This window comes from Hibiscus syriacus, unplaced genomic scaffold (genome assembly GCF_006381635.1).
Source record: "Hibiscus syriacus cultivar Baekdansim isolate YM2019G1 unplaced genomic scaffold, ASM638163v2 tig00111582_pilon, whole genome shotgun sequence".
In the NCBI taxonomy this organism is placed as follows: domain Eukaryota; kingdom Viridiplantae; phylum Streptophyta; class Magnoliopsida; order Malvales; family Malvaceae; genus Hibiscus; species Hibiscus syriacus.
In genome coordinates, this window is record NW_024063126.1 from 9,856,883 (window position 1) to 9,884,183 (window position 27,301).

The following is a 27,301-nucleotide window of genomic DNA, read 5'->3' on the forward strand; positions in this document are numbered from 1 at the left end:
TTCTCCACTTGTCATCTCCAATCAATTCTTCATTTGTTATGAGATCAGTCTTTGCTTGTAAGCTGAAAAGTGAAACATTATTTAATTCATAATCATTGTACCTTTCTGGTATTCTTTTCACCCTCGTAGATCTTCAAACTTCAGTGGGAGATGCTTTAGAATTTTCTAGTATGTTGCTACCATCTCTGCTGCTGCTTGATGACGATGGTGCATTTTGTTGAGGACCTTGATCATCATTTTGTTCATCTTGATTGATAAGATCATCATCATCTATATCTTCTTTAAAAATAATCCTTTAACTTTTTTTCTTTTTTGCTTCATCTCCAAATTCTACTTCATCGAACTCAACATCTCTTGAAATTATTACCTTCTTGGTAAGAGGATAATATAATTTGTAAGCTTTGGTTCTTTCATCATAGCCAATGAAAATATATTTTTCTCCTCTGTCCTCAAGCTTCTTTCTTCTATGCTCAAGAATGTGGGCGTATGCAAGGCACCCAGAAATCTTGAGGAGTCCAACTCTTGGTTTTTTACTACACCATGCTTCATTTGGTGTCATATAGTTCACACTTTTGGTTGGACATCGATTTAACAAATAAAATTCACATCAAACAACTTCGACCCATAAATTTCTAGGTAGTCGTTTACCTTTTATCATGCTTCTTGACATGTCAATAATTGTGCGGTTCTTTCTTTCTGCTACTCCATTTTGTTGTGGTGTGTATCTAACTGTCAGTTTATGGATGATGACATGCTCTTTACAGAAGTCTTCAAATAAATTTGATGTATATTCCGCTCCTTTATCTGATCTAAGTATCTTCAAATATTGATAGTTTTGTTTTTCTGCCATTGCTTTAAATTCTTTTAATTTTTGTAATGCTTCTGGTTTTTCTTTCAAGATATAAATCCAACACTTTCTACTAAAATAATCAATAAAAGTTAAGTAGTGCATGTTACCTCCAAGTGATGATATGTCAAAAGAACCGACTATATCTGTATGTACTATCTCCAACGGTCTTCGGGTACACCAGGATATATCAACTTCAAAGCTTTGTCTATGTAGCTTTCCTTTAATGTAAGCCTCATATAATTGATTTGGAGGGTTGATCTCTGGTAGTCCTTTCTCCATACTTGTTTTCGATAATAGCTTCAAGCCAAAAAATCTAATATGACCATATCGTACATGCCATAGCCATGAATCATCTTTAATTGCAGTCTTCATGCACCTAATTTCACCTGACTCAATATCAACTGTAAAAAGGCAATTTCAAGTCATATCAACTTGGGCTATCAATTCTCATTCTTTATTTTTAATGGAAAGCAAGTGATTCTTCATCTGCACTTTATATCCTTTTTCAAGAAGCTGTTCAAGGATGATGATAATGCGTTTCAAAGAAGGTACATAATAAACATCTGAGATGTACTTCTTTTCACCATTTCTCTAAGTAATCATGACTTCTCCTTTTCCTTTTACTTTTGCGTGTGAGTCATCTTCGAAAGTTACTCGTCCATGGACTATTTCATACAATTTCACGAACAACTCCTTTTGACCATATTTATGGTTGCTAGCACAATTATCAAGATACCAAATATTTTCCTTGAATTCTTCATTTCCTTTATAAGTGAGGAGTACATGAGATTTTTCAATTTTTTCTTCTTCAGTTGCTGCTACGTTATTTATTTCTTCTTGTTTAGGAGCAAAGCTACACTAGTAATTGTAATGACCATATTTTTTACAATTATAACATTGTACCTGGGATTTATTTCCTTGTTGATATATGCCTCTACCTCATCTTCGGTCTCTACCTCATCTTCAGCCTCTAAATCCTCGCCCATTACTTGATGTTTGATTGTTTTCACTTATTTGATCGATGCCATATGACTGACCACCACGTCCACGAGTTCCTCATCCTCCTCTGTATCTTCCATGGTAATCACCACGATTTTCTCGGCCTCGTGTGTAGCTGCTGCTAGCTTCTCCTTCATTGACATTCATCTTGCTTTGTAAAGCTTGCTCCAAATTTTCAAAATCTTCATTTTATTTCATTTTCTGCCCATGGGCTTGAAGTGAACCCACAAGCTCATCGATTGATACTTGTGATAAAATTTTCGATTCTTTGATTGCCACAACTGCGTAATCAAAATTTCAAGTCAATGACCGCAATTTTTTTCCATCACTCTAACCTCGTCGAGTGATTCACCATTTCTTTTCATTTCATTCACTACCACTATTACACGACTAATGTAATCATCGATGTTTTCCTTATTTTTCATTTTTACATCTCAAACTCAGCTCTAAGAGATTGTAAACGTACATTTTTTTTTTGCTTTTTCGGCATGTTGGAGAGATTTTTTTAAAATCTCTCACGCTTGCTTTGCGGTCTTTGCATCAGAAAGTTTTTCAAAGGTAGATTTGTATACTCCTTGAAAAATAAAGAATAATGCACTTTTATCTTTTTTGGGGATTCCTTCAATACCTTCTTTTCTTCATTGGTCAGGGCTGCTTCTGTTGCTGCATTTTCAGGCTCGATGTACCTTCTTCGACGATTTCCAAGCAATCTTGGGAACCTAATAGCACCTTCATTTGAATGCTCCAATTGCCATAATTCATTTTTGTTAATTTCGAGATTTGTAGTTGAATCATGTTGGTCAACCAAGTTCTGATGCCACTTGTTGGAAGCGTAGGTGGGCACTCAAAAATTTATAATTCACATGCTATTAATATGAACCAAAATACAAATACGAACATAATACTAGCTTCATCTAGTTCACAAACACAACCCCGTTGTTCAAAGGATTTGCTAAGCTATCTTAATCTCTCAAAACTTTCTTTTTTTTCCACTCTATATTCGTTCCATACATCAACCCCGTTGTTCAATGTTAATTTTTCATGACATGTCTCATTGAGATATAGTTTTATTTTTAGGAAATGATCTCTTATTCAAAGGTTTATCGCGGATAAATTTTTTTATGTGACTTCTTTATCGAAAAAGAGTTATGACTAATGAAGAGAGGGTTCGACGCCACATATCTTCTTATAGTAGTTGTCTAATCTGTGGTGCAGTGGTGGCAGACATTGACCACATTCTTCGCCACGTAAATCATAATTTGAGTAGTTGCATAATATCAATTTTATCCGTAAAAAATATTAACTATATTATTTTATCCGTATATTAACTATATTTACATGACGTTAGTGATGTGAACAACGTGTAATGACACACCATAAATCATAATTTGATTATTGTCCACTAATATCAATAATTAATAATCTCAAATTACATTTTTAAGGAAATGCAATATTATAATATATATTAGAAAATGTCATGATTTGAGTAATTGTGTACTCCTTCTATCTAAAAAATTTGAATTTTTTTATCTTTTTTTAAATTTTAACTAATTATTATTTAAAAATTATTTTTGATAAAAGTATGTAAAAATATATTTTTAAAGACTTCAATCAAGTTGTTTTTAAATATATATTTTATAAAAATTAAATATTTAAAATAATCATAGTCAAAGTTTAACAATTTTAATTTTAAAAAAGACAAAAAATGACATTTTTAATGAGACGGAGAGGATAATACTTTTTGAAAGTATATTTATAATATTTAAAGGCTTAATATTCAAAATAGCCCATAATATTCTTAATATTTTTAATGTATACAATGATTCCCATTGACTCTTAATATTTTTTGGGTGAACTACACCATTTAATTATAATCTTTACTCTCTCTTCTACTTCATTCACCGTATTTTCAATTTTTTCAATTTACACATTGAACTTTTGAATTATTTGAATTATTTTGTTATGACGTGACATTTATTACTATTATTTAATATAAAAATAATTTAAAATATAAAATTAAAACAGACGATGGTCGTCCAGTGTTCCCCGTCATTGGATGCCACCGTCGACGATCGTAGATGGTGGCCGTTCGGTCCTAGATTTCATCGACTTCTTTGTTTCGACCCCTGAGTTCGAATCCGATCAAAAGTGAGGAAATCGAACCGTCGACGGTCATAGATGGTGGCCGTTTTGTCCCATATTTCATGGGTCGTTTTGCCTCTACCCCTGAGTATAAATTCGACCTCCATTTCATTTAAACATGCTCTGAAGTCCACATATTGGATATCAAAAGTGAGGAAACTGAAATGTTTCAGTCGAGTACGGGTTTTGGAACATTTTCTGGTGAAAAAACCACCAATTTGGACTCAGTGTGTCACAGCGAATCCCTAGCTACAATTTGGGAATAAACGACTGCCAGTTCCAAAGGCTGACAATGATCGACAATGATGAGAATAGGCAGTAATATCGTTTTAAATTTAATAATAATAAAATATTATTTTATTATTTATTTTTATATTTAATAATAGTAATAAACACCGCAACATAGAATAATATTAATAAAATAATTTGTAGTGACCAAAACAGGAACAATTCAAATGTTCAATGAAAAAACTGAAAAAATTGAAAATACAATGAGTGATATAGGAGAGAGTAAAATTCAATGATGAATGGTGCAATTTACCCTATTTTTTATAACGAAATTTAATACTCATATAAAAATCAATATATCAAAGGTTTAAACAAAATTCAAAACTTTATTAACTTTAAAATCAAATACAATAACTAAAAGTTTAAAAGAATTACATACTGAACCTACAAAGGTCGCAAAATAGACATATCCACTAAAGAATTCAATCATTATATTTTGTAAGATCTAATTGAAATTAATCTCGATGATGTTGCTGTCCTATCATAAACCACAAAAGTATAATATGCTCATGGAAAATAATTTAAAACGTTAAACTTTTTGAAGTTCAGTACTGCACAACTACTCTAATATACCACTCGAAGTAGGTAAATCTAAGCATGAAAGTAATAAATCATGATGAAGCAGCTTAAACAAAATTTAGAAGTAATGCTCTAAAAGACATCACTGAGCAAGAAATTGAAAATTAATAGTTCATACAAACAATCAAATAACATAGAATCACGCCTTACATCACAACCATCATAAACCTTATCTCGATTGTATATTCAATTACCATTTATTTAGTACATCATACTATATATGAACCTGTTGTAATGCATCATTTATCGAGTATTCAAGTAATATCCACGCCTCCAAGTTTGCTAATGGTATGTCACCACACATCACCCAAATAATGTATCATCTCCCATACCATTTATATATAATGTATCACCATATAAGAAGTGAGGAGCTAGAAATTTTAAATTACGGTGTCATAATTTAAAATTATGATATTTAAATAAAATCATTTAATTTTTTTAAAAAAAGTTGGGGTCAATTTCTTTTGGAATAATACCAAAATCAACCCCCAACATTTACTAAAATGACCATTTTATCCCTTGTTCTTTTTTTAGTATTTCGGTGCCAAACGTTACATTTAAGACAAAAAGTCCCCTAACATTTAACTGAATAGTCATTTGAGTTCTTATTCTTTTTTTATAGAGCATTTTGGCACTCAACGTTTCATTTTAAGGTAAAAAAATATCCCTCTTTTAGAGTGTTAACCGTTTGTTAACTAACTATTTTCATGCATAGAAGGAAATTTTCCCTAAAATGAAACATTGAGGTGTCAAATTGCTCTAAAAAGAATAAAGGCTAAAATGATTATTTGAACAAATGTTGGGGATTAATTTTGATATTATGCTATTTCTTTTTTAAGGGATCAAAATATTTCTAAAAATGGTGTCATTTATTTATTTTTATATTGTCGAAACGGTTTTTCTTTTAAAAAGACAAATAAATTTTTAAAATATCTCGTCTCGAATAATTTGGTGTTTCCTTTTATAATAAAACATGGTTCAAGGAGTCGCCACCAATATTTGATTAAGGTGTGATTGGACACCCAAAAACATATTTTTCATTTTAATAAAAATATTAATTTTAATTAAAACAACAAATTTACATTATGTGTTTCCAAAAATTTGAGTTCGAGAGTCAGTTACGCCTGGGGAATGATTATCACCCACACAACGCCCTAAATCGGTACCTAGTCGATTAATTACTTGTCTTTGTAATGAAATTTAAGAATTCAAATTTAATTTAATTTAAGATCTCATACAAATAATATTCTTTGACTTTTAGGACGAAACACAATAATATTTAATTATTTTATATCGAGAATAATCGACCTTTCATGCCTTAAAGCAGTCGATTCTTTCTCTAATCGAAATAAAAAAATATTACCATAACATCTTAAAGTTCATTATTAATTCAAAATTTAAGTGCATAAATAACAATAAAATAAAACAAATTAAATCTAAGATTTTATTTTTAAAAATAAACTTGAATTTTAATAAGGTAAATAGTAATATTTTATTATTTCCAATAGAGAAGAAATGGCATCTCATGCCTTAAAGCAATCATTTATTATTCCAATCGAAATAAAGAAATAGTACTATTTCATCCTAAAATTCAATATTAATTCGAATGCGATATATTTTTGAAATAATATTAAAGCACACACAAAATAAAATGAAAATTAAACACATATATTAAATAAATACGATTAATTAATTAATTATTTTGCCAACCTTTAATGAGAATAAGGACGTTCAATTATTTAAATACAATGAGATGAGACCTTAGATTTGATCTAACAGTCTTTTCTCAGTGAATTTAATTAAAAGAACATGATCTTTTTCTCAGTCCCAAATTTTAATGTAATCAATTTTATTAGTTTCACTTGGTAGAATATCCTTTTATTTTAAGAATATTGAAAGTGACTTCTTATTCTTTAAGACAATCACTTCCCTTAATCTTAATGTCACACCCCAATTTAGGGGTTATATTTTATTGTATTTAATTGAGTGACTAAAACAAATAATTTTGAAGATGTCTGAGTTAAATTTGAAGGTTAGGGAAGTTTAGGGACTAACCCTATAAATAATCCATTTTTCATGATCAGAGAATAATAAACCCCTCATTTGGATTGAACCAATTTCCCCCAAATTTGTTATACCCTAATTGTTGTCTCCTCTGCCTCTATCCGCCACCGTCTGACCACCCCAGCTCATGTCGCTACCGCCATTCGATTTGTCGTTGATCGACAAACAAAACCCCAATATTCTCCAACCGAAAACGACCACCGATCGTTGTGAATAAGTCGTCAAAGTTTCGTCATTTCTAAACTTTCAACACGCCGATTTTCCCTCAATTTCGGCCGATCGAGATATCACCTCCATCGTTGTGCGCACAAAACCCGCCCAGTGCAACGTGTCGTCATCGCCTCCATCACTGTTCAATGTCGGGGTAAGTTCCCGATTTAATTTCGGAAACTTTGGCGGATTATTGTTGCGAATTGCAATTTATTTTTGATAAATTGAAGTGTGTAGAAGATCGAGAAAGAATTAACCAGTCGAAACAGCCCCCGTCGTCACCGCACGCGCCGACAGTGCACGTGGGATTTGTCTGCCAATCCAGAAAACTTCTTGAACTGGTCCAGTCGAACCAGTTCTATTTGACCCGACCGAGTCAACCCGGACTTAGTCAACTTGTCCGAGTCAACCCGTTGACTTTGACCGTTGACCCAAAAAGTCAAAAATTGCTAAAAGTCATTTTTTTATGTTTTTTAATGCCTTAAGTCCGAATCTGAAGTCTGTTTTGCCAAATTCGCATTTGGTAAGCCGTTTTTCAATTTTTTTATCTTCGGATTCAAGTTGGTTTCTCAAATTAGTTTAGTTTCTGACGTAAATTCGTTTTCTATCTATCCGAGGAATTATTGGACATTGAATTCAAGTTTTGAGAGTGATCGAATAGAGTTTAAATGTTCGATCGGTAAAGCATAGAAATTGAGATAATACTCTACTACCTTGTGTATGCTTTTCAGAATATATTGATAATTAGTTAATGCATGAATGGAAATAATTGGTCCATGAGGTGTATTTAATTATCATTGGACTCAAACAAAATTTGGAATAAAGACAGAACATTGTATAAGACTCAGATATCTCGTAAAAGAAATTGGTAGACTGGTCAAAAACAAATCTAAGTTCAATGATTTAATTAGTAAATCAATCAATCTCGGGACTTGTAAATTTTGATTAATCTGATTAAAGGTTAAATGTCAGAAAAGCTTGGATATGAAACTACGAAAATACTTATATGTTATATAAGATAAGTTTTCTAAGAAAGTGAAAATAAACATTTTAATCGCTCATGATCTTGAGATGGTAAAGGACTTAAAATTACTAATTCCTGAGCAAACACGCGGAAGCTAAATTACTGAAAGTACCTTACACTCTAAATTACTCTAAATGACAAAGTTGAATTGAATGGAAGTATTGTACGTATTCGAGTTGTTAAAAGATATAATTACTTTGGAAACTCTGAAGTGCCGGGTTAAACTTGAATGCAAAATGATTTAAGTACCTTAAGGACCTTAAATTAAGCGAATAACTTGGATAAGTCTGGAAACACTGATGATCTTATATATTATGCTGTCAATAAGGGTTTTGAACCACGAATCAAGCACGTCAACATTTCTCGATATCGTTGCAATATAGAAGTGAAATAACTACCTTTGTAATATCTGCATGTCTCCCTAAGATCCATTCAACGATGTTTCTGAAGAAGATAAATTTGACAAGAATTGTCTGTATTGAAGAGTGAATACTCTTGAATTGTAACGATTTGAACTGTTGACAGGTATTATTGATGGGAGTTGTATTGTTCGAGTTAACTCGATATTCTGAGAGATCGACACAAATCTTAAATGCCCTGAATCTTCGTTTCTCTCTTATTATCTCAAATCAATAAGAATTCTCCAAGAACATAATGCCCAAATTGCCTCTAATTTCCTGGACAATGGATACTCCTGTCACATATGAAAACATGAGTAACTCTGATTCAAAGGATTCTGAAAACTTTTCTATTTACATAGTGCCTTTAAAAAATATCCGAAAACTATATGATTATGATAAATCATGTTCTAAATAATTGATGAATCCCTCAGCTATCAATATGAATTTAATCAATTTATAAAAGTTTCATGACTCACAATCTGATAAATACCAATCACCTCCAAATAATATCTGGAACCTCTAGTGTGTTCCTTGATCACACATAAGTTTTATATTATTTTAAAAGTATGTCTCTATTATCTGAAATACAATCTGACCTCTGATTTATGCTCTGAACTTTGATATCTTTTTTTATCTCTGATTTCTTATATCTCTATTTACTAACTGAAATTATTTTTATACGGGGTACTCTGGGACTTTGGTATGACTGAAGACTATTGTAGGTTCAATCGCTGCTGGTAATTCCTTGTATAGGTTCATCACCGATTGGTAATTTCTTATGGACCTAAGGTGACTCTTGGGTGGCCTCCTGGGCCTTATGGTCCTAGTGATAAGACATTATGGATCCTAAGGCACTCTCTTAAGGTGGCTCCTCTGCTGTGTGCATTGGGTAAGTCCTTATGATCCTGAGGCATTCCCCTTAGCTGGGCACTTACGCTCCGGCTAGGGTAATACTTTATGGACCCAAGGTGCTCCCTTAGGTTGGCACCTACGCCCTTTGGGCCTAGGGTAAGTTCTTATGGATGCAATTTTGGGGAACTGCATATTGGAGTTCGGTTAGAAGGTTTTACTATGGTATTTTAAAAATACGTTTTAAATTGCTTATGTTTTAGAAAGATCTGTACATTTTCACTAGTTTTGTGGGAACACACTAGATGATTTCCTGAACCCAGTCATCCGAAACATTTTCTCTGAACTGAAAGCTTTCTGTCTTTTACTACCTGAAATATTAGTGGGACCTCAGCTCATTACAAAAATCTATAGATGTCTGAATCAATAAGAAAAAAATATGCTTGTCTATTGTATGCATGTCCTTCAACGTCATTTGGTAGTACTGTATTACTAAGCTTCCCAAAGTTCACTCTGTTACTGATTTTTTCATGTTAAAAGGATTGAATCAGTGCAACTATCGACGTAAGTAAAGGAGTTCCACTGGCATTATTGCGGAGTACGGTGCATGTGTTTAGGGGGCATGTAGGTGGTATTCTATTTTTTATATCCGACTCTGAAACATGTATGATTTTATTTATGTCTATAATCTATGAATTGTTCTTCTAACTTGTATTTTAATTATAAATTATTTTATGGTTTTACACGTTTTAAATTTTTTTAAAAAAATTTTCTAGGATTTTTACTATGGGTCGCTCGTATAGCCCTAATGTGATACCTTGGATCAGATCGGGTCACCCGTATCAGTCTGTGGGTGTTATATTTTAGTGGTATCAGATCTTAGGTTGAATCGTGTTTTTCTAGATAGACTAAACGGTCGAATGTCATAGGATGTCTGGTCAGTATATGCCCTAGACTACAACCGTACATCTCTAAGCCAGAACTCCAAGGTCGAGTCCCTCTCTTTTACGAGCTAACCTAAGTTTTCTATTCGTTAGGGCTTGACCTATGCATAAAGGAATATTAGTAACATTTGTCGAAATTCTGTAAAGTGCCTCACGAGTAATGTGAGAGTTACTCATCCGAGAAATTCTGACCCGACTCCAGAAATGAAATTTGATATATTATTGCTCTATTAACCTAACCTCGTAATCAAGGTTGAATTTAATCCACAAGGATAATTCTATTCATATTCTTTTATTGGGAATTAGGGAGAGTTTTTAAGAGAATGTACATTCAGTTGGTTAATGATTAGTAAATGACTAGTACTTCTGTAAAAGCTACATGAAGATAATGAAGAATTTCTAAAAGCTTCACTTATGCATTTCTGTAACTTGAGTGAATTTTGTGGACAAAATTCTTTTAAGGGGAGGAGAATTGTCACACCCCAATTTAGGGGTTAGATTTTATTGTATTTAATTGAGGGACTAAAATGAATAATTTTGAAGATGTCTGAGTTAAATTTGAAGGTTAGGGAAGTGTAGGAACTAGCCTTGTAAATAATCCATTTTCATAGTTAGAGAATAATAACCCCCGATTTCGATTGAAGAAATTCCCCCAAATTGGTTATACCGTAAATGTCGTTGCCTCTGCCTTAATCCGCCGTCGTCTGACCGCCCCAGCTCGTGTCACCACTGCCATTCGATTTTTCATTGACCGACGAACAAAACTTACATATTCCCCCACCGAAAACGACCACTGATCGTCGCGAATAAGTCACCAAATTTTAACCATTTCTAAAACTTTGACACACCAATTTTCCCTCAATTTCGGTCGATCGAGACATCGCCTCGCCTGATCGCCGCGCCTGTAACATCCCAAACTATGGGCTATTGACTAAATTGTAAAATTTTAGAATTTGGTGATTAAAGTGGAAAAGTTGAAAAGTTTAATGATTTATTTGAAAATAATATATGAAGGGTTATTGGTAATTATTAAAAGAATTATAGGGAAAAATGGTCATTTGACTTGAAAATGATATATAGGCATGTGGGGATAAGGATGAGGAGATATTTTCTCACTTCATCTTCGTCTTCTTCATCATACGAGAGAAAGGGAGCTAAGCTTGCAAAGGTGAGTTTTATGATTTCTTGATTATTTGTTGATTTAAAGGTTGGGTATAACTAAGCTTAAGGAAAGCATAAGTTATCTCAAAATCAAAAGATGAAGAAGTTATAAAAGATTAAAGAAAATGGGGTTTAAAGTGAATTTTTGGAAAAGATTTGATAAGTTGAATTTGAAACTAAATTTGACTTGTTATCAACTTAATTAAGAGATATGAAGTGATAGAATTAGATTTAGAGCATCTTGAAAATTTAGTATGCTTATTGATTTCTATATGGAAGATGGAATTTTAAGGTCAAAGGTGTATTGAATGAGTAGAAATTAGTTTAAGTATATGTACTTGAGTTAAGAATAAAAAAGGGAATGAAACATGAAGAAATTTAAATGAAGAGTTATGGGATTTTCGGGTAAAATCAGTTTATAATTGGCAGGTGCATCGATGCACTATGAGTGTGTACCGATGCACTAAGACAAAATTTGAAGGTGCATCGATGCATTAAGGGGTGCATCAATGCATGGAAATTTCGAAGCTATTTTGGGTACCGATGCACCTATAGTGCATCGGTACATTCCTAAAGGAAAAGTGGAGTTTTGGTTCATTAAATTATCCTAAGTTATTAATACCAAGTTATAAAGTTTAGGCTTTTGATAAATGTTTTGAAATGTTATATTTAGACAGATATTGAGCCTAAACAAGTTCCGGAATAATCAAAGGATTAGGATCCAATCAAAGCAAGGCTAAGGTGAGTGCAATTTAAATTGTATTTATGTTATTGTATGTGTGACATGATTTGTATGAGTATATGCTTGTGTGATTGTGAATAGGTAGAAAGGAAACAAGAGATGATATAAGAATCTATTATAAGATATATGATATAAAAATATGATAATCAGCTATATGAAAGAACTATGAAGTATATGAGCTTATAGGTGCTATGTGATGTATATATATATTTATGTGAAACCATGCAAAGTGATACGAGTTATGTGAACATAAGTGATATGAATTACATGAAAGTAAACTACGTGATTATATGCACATGTGAGCTGTGACAGAAAAAAAGAAATATGTGATTAGAAGAGAATGAAATGAATGATATGAAATGTATCTATGCTTGATTATATGAGTGGATATGTTCTTGTAATAAAGTGAAATAAGTCAAATGATATTGAAGTATGTGAATACATGCACTTGTGATACAAGTGATATGAAATGTTATAAATGATAAGGCCCATGATATGTAATATGAGAGCTAGTGGTATAGTTGGCATGCTAAGAGTCGAGGGTTTACCTATATTCTACGGAACATATGGATAGAATTACCTATGTCTTCCAGGACATATGGACAGAATTACCTATGTCTTTCGAAACATATGGACAATATACCTATGTTCTAAGGAACATATGGACAGTTTACCTAGGTTCTTTGGGACCTATGGACAGTTGCTGAGGTTTTGTATGACCTTTGGATAGGTCTTTTGGGACATTTATACGAGCTGTGGTAAGTATAGAAAGGTTCAGCATATGCTTACATGATGAAAAGAAATTAGTGATAGAGATCATGATAAAGATAGTATATGTGCATGTATGTAATTTAATATATGAAATGTTTTATGATTTTTATTATATGTTTGTATGCCTCACTAAGTCTATGACTTAACGTGTGATTGTTTCACATGTAGGTTCCGAGAAGAAGAAGATTGATAAAAGTTATGCAAGACATGTCAGTTCCTCCTTTCCAAAGATCAGATCAAAAATGAAATGTATAGTATGTCTTTTGTAATAAGGATAGTGGTTGCCATGTAAATAAAGATTTGAATATGATATGTTCTAATCGGTTTTGTAAAATCATATGATTGAATTTTGTAAGGTTTTAAAGTAAATATGTACATAGTAAATGTATAGTAATGAACGGTTAAATTTTTACGAGTTTATACGTATTTTTACAAAAGTTACTATAGCAGTATTGTAGCAGTGCATCGATACACAATTTATATTCGAAATTTTTCACTGTTAATGATACTGTTCACGGTATTGTTCATACGTATATTACTGTTCACAAATACATTTTTGACTTGAATTTTATAATGAATCATAATTTAATAGTATTTATGGTATTTTTCTTAAAATGAGTTCAAATGTTCAGTTAATTTGTAAAGAAATTGTTTTAAAAAGGCAATGTGACATCTCGAACTTGTATCCGGGTCGGGTAATGGTTGGGGTGTTACATCGCCCATCAGCCTCACAGTCGTTGTGCGCCCAGTGCGACGCGTTGTCATCACCTCCATCAACGGTTATTGTCGGGGTAAGTTCTTGATTTAATTTCGGAAACTTTGTCATATTATTATTGCGAATTGGGATTTATTTCTGTTAAATTGAAGTGTGTAGAAGATCGGGGAAGAATCAGTCAGTTGAAAAAGCCCCTGTCGTCACCCCACGTACCACCACTGTGAGTGGGATTTGTCTACCGGTCCAAACAAATTCGGTATGTTTGACCCGATCAAGTCAACCCGGCCTGAGTCAACCTGTTGACTTTGATCGTTGACCCGAAATGTCAAAATTTTTGAAAAGTCCTATTTTATGTTATTCAATGTCCTGAGTCTAAATCTGAAGTCCGTTTTGCCAAATTCGCACTCGGTAAGCTGGTTTTTAGTGTTTTATCTTTAGATTTAAGTTGGTTTCCCAATTTAGTTCAGTTTCTGACGTAAATTAGTTTGCTATGTATCCGAGGAATTATTGGACGTTGAATTCAAGTTAGAGACTGATCGAATGGAGTTTAAATGTTTGATCGGTGGAGCATGGAAATCATGGTAATACTCGACTACCTTTTGTATGCTTTCCAGAACACATTGATAATTGGTAAATGCATGAATGAAAATAATTGATCCATGATGTGTATTTACTTATCATTGGACTCAAACGAAATTTAGAATAAAGACAAAACACTGTATAAGACTCAGAAAACTCGTAAAAGAAATTGGTAGACTAATCGGAAAGAAATCTAAGTTCAATAATTTAATCATTAAATCAATCATTCTCGGGACTTGTAAATTTTTATTAATCTCATTAAAGGTTAAATGTCAAAAATGCTTGGATACGAAACTACGAAAATACCACTATGTTGTAAAAGATAAGGTTTTTCCACGAAAGTGAAAATAAACATGTTAATCGCTCATGATCTTGAGATGGTAAAGGACTTAAAATTACTAATTCCTGAGCAAACACACAGAGGCTAAATTACCGAAAGTACCTTACACGTCTGAATTACTCGAAATGACAAAGTTGAACTGAATGGAATTATTGTACGTATTGGAGTTGTTAAAATGATAGAATTACTCTGGAATCGAAGTGACCATGATAAAATTGAATCCGAATTTATTTAAGTACTCCAATGACCTTAAATTAAGCAAACAACTTGGATAAGTCTGGAAACACTGATGATTTTATATATTATGTCATCCATAAGGGTTTTGAACCACGAATCAAGCACGTTGACATTTCTCGATATCGTTAAAATACAAAAGTGAAATAACTATCATTGTAATATCTGCAAATCTCCCTAAGATCCATTCATCGATGATTCTGAAGATAATCAATTTGACAAGAGTTGTCTGTATTAAAAAGTGAATACCCTTAAAGTGCAATGATTTGATCGGTTGACAGATATTATTGCTGGGAGTTGTATAGTTTGAATTAACTCAATATTCTGATAGATCGACACAAATCTTAAATGCCCTGAATCTCTGTTTATCCCTTATTAGCTCAAATCACTAAGAATTCTCCAAGAACCTAATGTCCAAATTGTCTCTAATTTCCTAGATAATGGAATTACTCTTGTCATATATGAAAACATGAGTAACTCTGATGTAAAGGATTCTGAATACTTTTTTGATTACATAGTGCCTCCGAAAAATATATGAATACTATAAGATCTTGATAAATCACGTTCTAAATAATTTATGCCTACATTTTTAGAGTCTAGAACATGTAGGGTTGGGGTTTTAGATTTTAGTATGCAGGATTAAAATAAAAAATTATGTAAATTAACTTTTAAACATTATTCCCTATATCCCATAATTTTTGTTCCATGTTGGCTAGGTACATAGTTTTAGGAGATAAATATAAGTTATATAAAATAAGGGAAATGACAAAATTATCACTATAAATTGACTGATAGATTTGACATATTTATTTTGAGTAAACTACGCGTTTAGTACCTAAACTTTCATTTTTTTTCAAAATCATGCCTAACGTTTAGTTTTTGTTTTATTTTAGTACTCCGTCGTCAAAAACTGAACAAAAGGACTGATATGGTATAGCTCAGGACAACCAATCTGAATGGTGGACCACAAGAGAATGATGAGTTGACCAACATAGTTCAGTTTCAGGCCCATCAAACGGTGGACCATAGAGATCAGAGGATGAAGAAATCGAAGAGTCCATCGTTGATTTGGGGAGATTGAAGCGTTTTCAAGTGAAATAGAGGTCAGAATCACATTTAGGGGGTCAAAAGTACGGGTTGGAAAGTTTGAGTTTCATCAATTGATGGATGCGACAACTGACGACTACAAACGCGATGGCTAGCGAGACTGTCCCTTAAGTTTTTTACCAGAGAGTACTAAAATGAAATAAAAAATAAATGTTATGTATGGTTAAAAAATGAGAGTTTAGGTACTAAAATGAACCAAAACTGATAGTTTAGGTACTAAACACGTAGTTTATCCTATTTGTTTTGATAGATGTAAAAGAATGAGACAAATAAGGATAAAAAATATATAAATGTTGTTTTTTATTAAAATTTCTAATAGGACATTTTAAATGAGATAATTTTAAAAATTAAAATGAAGAAATTTATTAAAACGTATAGAGTATTTATTTTTACATTGTTGGAATGTAATAGGGTTTCCAATGTTGAGAAACTTACCATGTTGCTTCTAGATGGAAAAAGTGACACTAACAAATATATATAAAAAATATAGTATAAATTATTAGTGTGGTCCTAACAACAACTTTTGATATTCCTAACAACAAATGGTCTCTCAATAATAGGATTTTGTTTTGTTGAGTCTCCTAACTATTAAAAGTTAAAATTTGGTCCTCTACTATAAACAATTTTTTAGTCCCCCGACTATTAAAAGTTACAAAATGGTCCTTTGACTATTTATATATTCTAAAATCGTCCTTTTATGTTAAAAAGTTAACGTTTGTATGAGTTGGACGTTAACCTGCTGACTGAGATATGATAGAAATCATATTTTAATGATGTTTATTGGCATCACCATTGCTTTCAAATATTGGCTCGCCAACATAATGTTTCAAGCACTAGCTCGACGACATGATGTAAATAGAAATTTGATCCATGAAATACAGATAAAACGCTTATGGGATAATATTTTCTCATATCACAATCAACAGGTTAACGTCCATCTCAGACGGCCGTCAATTTTTTAACAGAAAAGGATGAGTTTGGAATATATAAATAGTTGGGTGACCATTTTGTAACTTTAATAGTCGGAGGACTCAAAAAAGCAACAACATATAGTCAGGAACCATTTTGTAACTTTCAAAAGTCAAGGGAGTCAACAAAGCAACACCTTATACTCGGGGACCATTTATATACTTTACCCTATCATTTTTTACTCCATTCAAAAGTAACAAACTTTGAATTATCCTTAAGATCGATGCCTGCGATGGAAAGGTTGATCATGGAGGATTTTGTGAAGATGCTTCAAACTAATCACTTTATTACTAGCATCTAGAACTTTGAGATCATATAATTTGGTGTATGGAAAAAATGACTTATTTATTAAAATTTTGATGTTATGACTGCTAGGGTGTATATATCAACGTTTGTAAGTCGGTATAAATGGCTTAAGCAGAAGTACATATAGAATGTAAACTTCATTAAGAAATAGGAACAAATTACATTGATATAGAGAGCTAAAGCAAAGCTATAGAATATCTCATGAGAGATTAACATGGAAAAAAAGAAGATACACAATACGTACAGCTGACCAGAGAGACTACTGATTTTTTAGTCAATTTATTTCTTTCAATGTCATAATTAGAAAGAGTATTTTGATTTGTATTATAGTTCAATACAAAGCTTGATACGGCCTCAGCAAAGGGATCAGCCCTCCACTTAAGTGGAGGGACATGACTTCATTTGTGGATCCCAGCAGCTTTCCCCCGATGAAGATCATCGGAACCAGCGTGTTGCACCCCAACCTCATCAGGGCTCTCTCCATTTCCCGGCCTTCAGGGTCTTGGTCGATCTCGTTAACCGTCGGGGTCACCCCAAGGTCTTGGAACAGAATCCTGACCGTATAACACTGGCAACATGAGCTCTTGCTGAACAGCACCACTCCACTCTCCGAGGCCAATCTCATCACCTTGTCCATGTCTTTTGCAGTGAAGACGGTCGTTACACTTAACGTGGGACGAAGAAAATGCAAAAGCTCAGAGAAAAGTCACGATATACTTTCGATTTCACTTTAAAACTTAACGACTATCGGATCACTGCATTCGTCTGAATGGTGGTGGGAGGTTGGAGTTTAAGAAAGAGAGAAAAGGGTCCAAAACCTTGGTGGACCTGAAACTTAAGCTCCGATGGTGGAGTATTTATAGGGAACATCATTGAGTAAACTCCATTGTTTGACAGAACATTGAAAAGAAACTCTGCTTTAACTAGATGCTTCAAACCAATAACTTTGAAAATATTCTGAGGCAAGCTACTCATTTAGACCAGATTCCCACAATCGCCTCCTTTGAATCCAGTTTGCAGGAAAAGATCGAGAATGCGATTGCTTTTGGGGGAGGCAATATCTTTGTATTGCGCCCACCAACTTGCATATGATTCTTCTTCTCAAATGTGAGGACACACTACAGGGGTTGCTGCTCTTTCAACGGCTTTGAATGGCGACCGCACGTGTATTGACAACTACTCTTCCTTTCATCACAGTGGGACATGACAGGATTCTCCATTGTCTATCCGAAAAAAAGTTGGCATTGCAGAAGAGCATCCATGAGGTAGTTACAGTAGAGGCACACACTGTAAAATCATGAGTAATATCACCTTTTTGCCCTAAAAATAAGGTAACATGAACATCAGTTGTTATAATAAATCATTAACTATGTCAACTAATATGTTAGTTTTAAAATCAATAAACTCCTTGAAAAGAGAAAACCACTGAAGATCTACAATATCCTCAACAAGTTTCTGCAGTATTTATGTTAATCCGTTAATGTAATAGAAGGATGCACCCGTAAAACATGCAAGTTATAATTGTAAATCGGTTCCGTTCATGCATTAACTAAATGTTTAGGCTGTTGTCAAAAATTAAATGTCTAAGACTTGATTCGAACTGGGGATATCTATTGTGGGAGACTAGCGTGATAACCAACTACACACCCTGGTAATATTAATTTAGTATTATGGTGCGTTTGGTTTACGGAATGTAAGATTACCGATGGGAATAAAAGATTACCAGAGAATATGCTTATTGAGAATGTTGTATTTTGTGTTTGGTTGGTTTAACAGGAATGTAAGATTACAATGTTTGGTTAAAGGAATAAAAGATTATTAAAATGTATATTTTACCAAATTGTCTTTATTATATATTTGTTTTTTTAACAAGTTGAATTCTACTATAATATTACTATAATTAATTTATATATTTTCTTTAAAAATTTTAAATTCATAAAATTTATATACTTTTTTTATAAAATTGAAAAGATAAATAGGTTTAATGAAAGGGTAAAATTTTATTTTAACCCCTGAACTTCATATAAAATTTTAATTATAGACTTTTTTAAAATCTAAAATAGTTTAAGGATAAATTTTTAATTTAACCTTCGTAGAATTTTTATTATTCAACTACAGAAGAATGATATTTTTTAAAGAAAAAAAATTTAAGGGCATTTTAGTCCAAAACGCCGGTAATCCAACAATACCTAAGGGAATGGAGTAATCACATTCCCGGTAATATACCCCAAAAAATCCACTATTGATAATAAAAGATTACCGGGAGGCTAGGAATGTTGGCCAACCAAACGGGGGAATAAGGATTCCAATCCCCTAGTAATAAAAATATACCTTGAACCAAACAGCCCCTTAGGGTTATATATAATCAAAATGTTTCAATATTAACATTACTTTTCTAGAATTATCATTGAATTAATAAAATTATAAATATAGAAAATAAATTTGTTTGGCTTTTTAGTATACAAATCTTTCCATTTAAAAAAAAATCAATTAAACCTGTTCAATTTTTTATATCTAATTGAACCTTCCAACCGTAAAATTAATAAAAATTATTTTATCAGTATATTAACTATATTTACATTACTGTTAATTGATAATGATGTAAACTAGGGATGCTTAATGAGTTGAGCAGCTCGTGAACTATTAGAACTCGATTTGGTTAAAACTTGGTCATTACCTGACTCAAGTTGACTTGATTGGAACTCAAACTCGAGTTCGACTTGAGACCTTAACGAGTTGAGTCGAACAAGGTCTAACTCGACTCGGTAAGTTTGCGAGCAGTTTGTTATTTTTTTATAATTTTTTAGTAGCCGCCTTAAAAAAGCATTGCATTAAAAAAGTCTAAATAATAATTACTAATTTACTAATAGATAATAAGAAAGATGTTAAATTATTAATTAATAATTATTACTAATATACTAATTTTTTAATAAATAATAAGAAAAATAATAAAATATCAATAATTAATTTACACCAAAAAAGCAAATCCTAAGTACCTACCCAAATATTCTGATGAACTTAATGAGTAATGAGTTGAACAATAAATGTTTTTAACAAGTACGATTCGAGTAAAAGTTTAACGAGCTTAGCAAGTAACAAAACTTTTTAATGAGCTTGAATTGAACACCACCCAACTAGCAATTGACTCGCTCGATAAACAACCCTAACACGTGTAATGACAAACCATAAACCATAATTTGAGTAATTGCATGATGATATCAATTTTTTATTGTCCACAAATATCAATAATTAATAATCTCAAATAACATTTTTAAGGAAATGTAATATATATATATTAGAAAAATATCATGATTGAGTAATTGTATAATACTTCTAAAAGTATATTTATAATTTTTTAAGTCTTAATAGACAAAATAGCCCTTAAAGCATAAAATGATTCCATCATTGACTCTGAATATTCTTTTATCACAAATTTTAATACTCATGTCAAATTTTGATATGTCAAAAATATCAAATATGTTGCGGCGTTTTTGACTAAAAACGCCGCTAAATAGCGAGCATGTTGTGGGAAAACGCCTATAAATATCAAACATATTGCGGCGTTTGTATACTAAAATGACGCTATATAACCTGACCTTTAGCGGCGTTTTAGTATACAAACGCCGCTACATAACTTGACTTTTAGCGGCGTTTATTAGTAGAAAATGTCACTAACAGTTGCGGCGTTTATATTAGCGGCATTTTTTGCGGCCTTTTTTTGCACTGAAAGCATTTTTAACGGCGCTTTTAAACGCCGCTATAGGACAAAAAAGCCCTATAGACCAGTTCTATTGTAGTGACAATGCTAGTTTCAGCCCACAATAATAATAATAAAATATTATTTAATTATTTTTTTTAAATTATTTTATATTTAATAATAGTAATAAACACCACATCATAGAATAATATTAATAAAATAATTTGTAGTGACCAAAACAGGAACAATTTGAAAGTTCAATGAATAAATTGAAAAAATTGAAAATACAATGAGTGATATAGGAGAGAGATAGTAAAATTCAATGATGAATGGTGTAATTTACCCTATTATAACAAAATTTAATCATCATATAAAAAAAATCAATATATCAAAGGTTTAAACAAAATTCAAAACTCTACTAACTTTAAAATCAAATACAATTACTAAAAGTTTAAAAGAATTACATACTGAACATACAAAGGGTCACAAAATAGACATAACCACTAAAGTATTCAATCATTATATTCTGTAAGATCTGATTGAAATTAATCTCGATGATGTTATTGTCCTATCATAAACCACGAAAGTATAATATGTGCATGAAAAATAATTTAAAACGTTAACCTTTTTGAAGTTCAGCACTGCACAACTACTCTAATATACCACTTGAAGTAGGTAAATCTAAGCATGGAAGTAATAAATCATGATGAAGCAGCTTAAACAAAAATTTAGAAGTAATGCTCTAAAAGACATCACTGAGCAAGAAATTGAAAATTAATAGTTCATACAAACAATCAAATAACATACAATCACGCCATACATCACAACCATCATAAACCTTATCTCGATTGTATATTCAATTACCATTTATTTGGTACATCATACTATATTTTCACTTGTTGTAATGCATCATTTATCGAGTATTCAAGTAATATCCACGCCTCCAAGTTTGCTAATGGTATGCCACCACACATCACCCAAATAATGTATCGCCATATAACAAGTGAGGAGCTAGAAATTTTAAATTACGGTATCATAATTTTAAATTATGATATTTAAATAAAATCATTTATTTTTTTAAAAAAAGTTGGTGTCAATTTCTTTTGGCATAGTACCAAAATCAACCTCCAACATTTACTGAAATGTCCATTTTGTCCCCTGTTCTTTTTTTTAGTATTTCGGCCCCAAACGTTACATTTAAGGCAAAAAGTCCCCTAACGTTTAATTGGATAGTCATTTGAGTTCTTATTCTTTTTTTCTAGAGCATTTTGGAACTCAACGTTTCATTTGAAGTTAAAAAAATACCTATCTTTTAGAGTCTTAACCGTTTGTTAACTAACTATTTTCATGCATACATGGGCCTTTTTCCCTATAATGAAACATTGGGGGGTCAAATTGCTCTAAAAAGAAAAAAAAGGCTAAAATGATTATTTGAACAAACGTTGGGGATTAATTTTTATATTGTCGAAACGGTTTTTCTTTAAAAAAAATAAATTTTTAAAATATGATTTTTAAAAGATATTGTCTCGAATAATTTGGTGTTTCATTTTAAAATAAAACATGGTTCAAGGTGTCGCTTCCAATATTTAATTAGGGTGTGATTAGACACCCAAAAACATATTTATAATTTTAATAAAAATATTAATTTTAATTAAAACAACAAATTTACAGTATGCGTTACCAACAGTTTGAGTTCGGGAGTTAGTTTCGCGTGGCGAATGATTAGCACTCCCAAAGCACCCTAAACTGGTGCCTAGTCGATTAATTACTTGTCTTTGCAATGAAATTTACGAATTCAAATTTAATTTAATTTAAGATTCGATACAAATAATATTCTTTGACTTTTATAACGAAACACAATAATATTTAATTATTTTCTATCGAGAAGAATCGACCTCTTGTAACATCCTCAATACAGGGTTAGTGATTAAAGTGTAGATTTTTAAAATTCAATGAACATATTAGATAAATTGAAGAGTGAAGGAATTAATTGAAATATTTTATATAGGATAGTTTCGTAAATTAAGAAAGAGTCAAAGGGTAAATGAGTCATTGAACAAGGAAATAATTAAATAATAATTATTGGCTATTATAATACCCATGTGGAGCATATGTTTTGGGAAACAAGTTCCAGACAATTCTCTTCTTAATCTTCTTCTCTTCTCCACCGTGAAGCATACAAGCAAAGGTGAGTTTCTTAATTAGTTGATTATTTGTTGAATTAAAGGTTGAGTTATGATCCTTAGGTGATACTTAAGCTTAAGGAAAGCTTAAGTTGTTTCATAATCAAAAGATGAAGAAGTTATAAGAGATTAAATGGAATGAGTTTCTAAATAAATTTCTAGAAAAGAGTTGATAAGTGGAATTGGAAACTAAAATTGACTTGTCATAGGTATGAATAAGAAGTTATAAGTGCTAAATCAAAGTTTGGATTACATGGAAAATTTAGTAAGATTTTTGGTTTTAAGAATTTGGATGAGATATGGGAGATAATAAGATATTGAAATGATAGAAGTTAATTAAAATGGTTGTAGATGAGTTTGGTGGTATTACATGAGATTTTATGATGAAATTTAATGAAGAGTTGATGAATTTTCGGATGAAATAGCCTATTCTGGGCATGTGCATCGGTGCACTATGAATGGGTACTGATGCACTAAGACCAATTTTGAAGCTACATCGATACACACCGGCACTATGAATGGGTACTGATGCACTAAGACCAATTTTGAAGCTACATCGATACACACCGGTAGGCATCAATGCATGAAAAATTTGAAGCTATTTTGGTGCATCGGTACCTCCTAAAGGAAAAGTTGAAGTTTGGTTTATTAAATTAGCCTAAGTTATTAATACCAAGTTATAAGGTTTAGACTTCTGATAATCATCTCGGAAATTATGTTTATGTAGATATTGAGCCTAAACGAGTTCCGGAACAAGTGGCAAGTAAGATTGATCGAGGGAAAGGTGAGTGCAATTTAATTTGTACTTATGTTATTGAATAAACATTGGCTTGCGACGAGCCAGTGAGAGAGTTACTATGGTAAGAAGTGACTCCTAAAATGTTATTGTATGTGACATGATTTACATGATTACATGTATATGTAATATGTTTGACATGTTATTTTATGTGTTGTGTGATATATATATGAACATGAGTAAACAAGACATGGCGTATGTGCTTACATGAAAACATGAGAAATGACATAGGCTATATGATATGATCTATGTGATTACATGCAAAGTGATATGAACTATTTAACATATGAATATGAAATAAGTTATGTGATAAGGATATAGAGAATGAAATGAATACGTGGTAATGAGATATGAGAATATACGAGAAAGTATTATGATATAAGATCAATGATTACACGTACATGTGATACGTGACAGACAAGAAGAGATATGTGTTTATAAGAGAAATGATATGAATAAGTGATGTGAATATGTGAATTGTTATAAATGATAATGCCCATGTTATGTGATATGAGAGCTAGGGGTATAGTTGGCATGCCAAGTGTCGAGGGTTACCTATGTTCTTCGGGACATATGGATTGTTTACCTATGTTCTTTGGGACATATGGACTGTTTACCTAGGTTCTTCGAAATCTATGGACTGGTCCTTTGGGACATTTATACGAGCTGTGGTGATAGCATAATTGTGCACAACCTCAATGTACTCACATACCTTCAGTTCTCAGAAGTGTACATGGGCTTTAAAGAGAGTAAATAAATCAATTGATATGATACTATGTGTGCTATGTTGTGAAATGATATATGTGTTCCATGGTATGTATAGAAATGTTCAGTATATACTTATATGATAAAAAGGCATCAGTGATAGTAATATAAGTACTGATAAGTATATTAATGAGCTTACAAAAGGTATCAAAAGTGTTTGCATTATCATATGTTATTATGCTGTTATTATTTATATTGAATCATGTGTGACATGATTGAATTCATAGATTGCATATTTATATTTATGAGAAATGCATCATTATTATGTTTATGGCTCACTAAGTCTATGACTTAGCGTGTAAGTGATTTACACGTAGGTACTGAAAAACATGAGGATCAAAGCTAAGTTCAAAGTAACAACATATCTCTACTCAAAGATCAGATTAGAAGTAAATTATACAGTATGTATTATTATGTGATAAATAGGTTTGCATGTAAACAAAGTCTTTAAATTAAGTATGTGTGCTCTGATCAAGTTTTGGAATGTTTTAAACGTATTTATGTAAATGTAAATGTATAGTGATGAAAGTTTAATTTTTATGAGTTTTTATATAATTTGAGCTGAAGTTACTGTAGCAGTGCATCGGTACGCTGTAGTAGTACATCAGTACACTGTAGCACTGTTCACGGTACTGTTCATACCGTATATTACTGTTCATAAAACGTTTTTGCCTTAAATTTATTATAATGAAACATAATTCAACGGTATATTATCGTATTCTCTTAATATAAGTTCAAATGTTTTGTTATTTTGTAAAAATATTGTTTTAAAATGTCAATGTGACATCTCGGATTCATATCTGGGTCGGGTACGGGTTGGGGGTGTTACACCTCTAATGCCTTAAAGTAGTCGATTCTTACTCCAATCGAAATAAATAAAATATTACAATAACATCCTAAAGTTCATTATTAATTCAAAATTTAAGTGCAGAAATAACAATAAAATAAAACAAATTAAATCTAAGATTTTATTTTAAAAAATATTCTTGAATTTTAAGAGGGTAAATAATAATATTTAATTATTTCCAATCGAGAAGAAATGACCTCTCATGCCTTAAAGCAGTCATTTATTATTCCAATCAAAATAAAGAAATAGTATTATTTCATCCTAAAATTCAATATTCATTCGAATGTGATATATTTTTGAAATAATATTAAAAACACGCAAAATAAAATGAAAATTAAACACATATATTAAACAAATACTATTAATTAATTAATTATTTTACCAACCTTTAATGAGAATAAAGATGTTCAATTATTTAAATACACCGAGACGAGACCTTAGATTTGATCTAACAGTCTTTTCTCGGTGAATTTAATTAAAAGAACATGATCTTTTTCTCAACCCCAAATTTTAATGTAATCAATTTTATTAGTTTCACTTGGTAGAATGTCCTTTTATTTTAAGAATATTGAAAGTGACTTCTTATTCTTTAAGACAATCACTTCCATTAATATTAATGTCACATCCCAATTTAGGGGTTAGATTTTCATTATATTTAATTCAGGGACTAAAATGAAAAATTATGAAGATTCTGAGTTAAATTTGAAGGTTCGAGAAGTTTAAGGACTAGCCCTGTAAATAATCCATTTTTCATGGTTAGAGAATAATATACCCCTTGATTTGGATTGAACCAATTTCCCCCAAATTGGTTATACCCTAATTATCGTTGCCTCTGCCTATATCCGCCGCCATCCGACTGCCCCAGCTTATGCCGCCACCGCTATTCAGTTTGTCATTGACCGACAAACAAAACCCCCCATATTCCCCACCAAAAGTGGCCACCGATCGTCGTGAATAAGTCATCAAAGTTTCACCATTTCTAAACATTCGACATGCTGATTTTCCCTCGATTTCGGTTGATCGAGACATCACCTCGCCTCACCGCTGCGTCTATCAGCCTCACCATCGTTGTGCGCACAAAACCCGCCCAGTGAGATGCGCCATCGTCGCCTCCATCGTCGTTCATTATCGGGGTAAGTTCCTTACTTAATTTTGGAAACTTCGGCGTATTATTGTTGCGAATTGGGATTTATTTTTGATAAATTGAAGTGTGTAGAAGATTAAGGAAGAATCAATTATTCGAAACTGCCCCCGTCGTCGCTATACTCACCGGTAGTGCGTTTGGTATTCGTCTGCTAGTCCAGGAAGCTTCTGGAACCGGGTCTATTTGACCTGACCGAGTCAACCCGGACTGAGTCAACTCGTCTGAGTCATTGACTGTTAGCCATTGACCCGAAAATTCAAAATTTTCTAAAAGTCCTATTTTATGTTGTTTGACGTCTTGAGTCCGAATCTGAAGTCCGTTTTGGCCAAATTCACACTTGGTAAGCCGTTTTCAGTGTTTTATCTTATGATTCAAGTTGGTTTCCCAAATTAGTTTAGTTTCTGACGTAAATTTGTTTGATATGTATCTGAGGAATTATTGGACGTTGAATTAAAGTTCGAGAGTGATCAAATAGAGTTTAAATGTTTGATCGGTGGAGCACAAAAATCGAGGTAATACTCTACTACCTTTTGAATGCTTTCTGGAACACATTGATAATTTGTAAATGCATGAATGGAAATAATTGGTCCATGAG

General features: G+C 32.0%; 1 protein-coding gene across 1 annotated transcript; it reads right to left on the reverse strand.

Annotated features, from left to right (window-relative positions):
- Positions 1-17,510: 17,510 nt before the first annotated feature.
- Positions 17,511-17,926, reverse strand: LOC120165319 (monothiol glutaredoxin-S9-like). Its single transcript, XM_039174867.1, has one exon. It carries the CDS (start codon positions 17,909-17,911, stop codon positions 17,606-17,608), a length of 306 nt encoding a protein of 101 aa, XP_039030798.1. The 5' UTR covers positions 17,912-17,926; the 3' UTR covers positions 17,511-17,605.
- Between the last annotated feature and the right edge of the window lie 9,375 nt (positions 17,927-27,301).

Coding starts and splice junctions, on each gene's coding strand:
- LOC120165319 (XM_039174867.1), bottom strand. CDS start 17,911: ATGGACAAGGTGATGAGATTGGCCTCGGAGAGTGGAGTGGTGCTGTTC.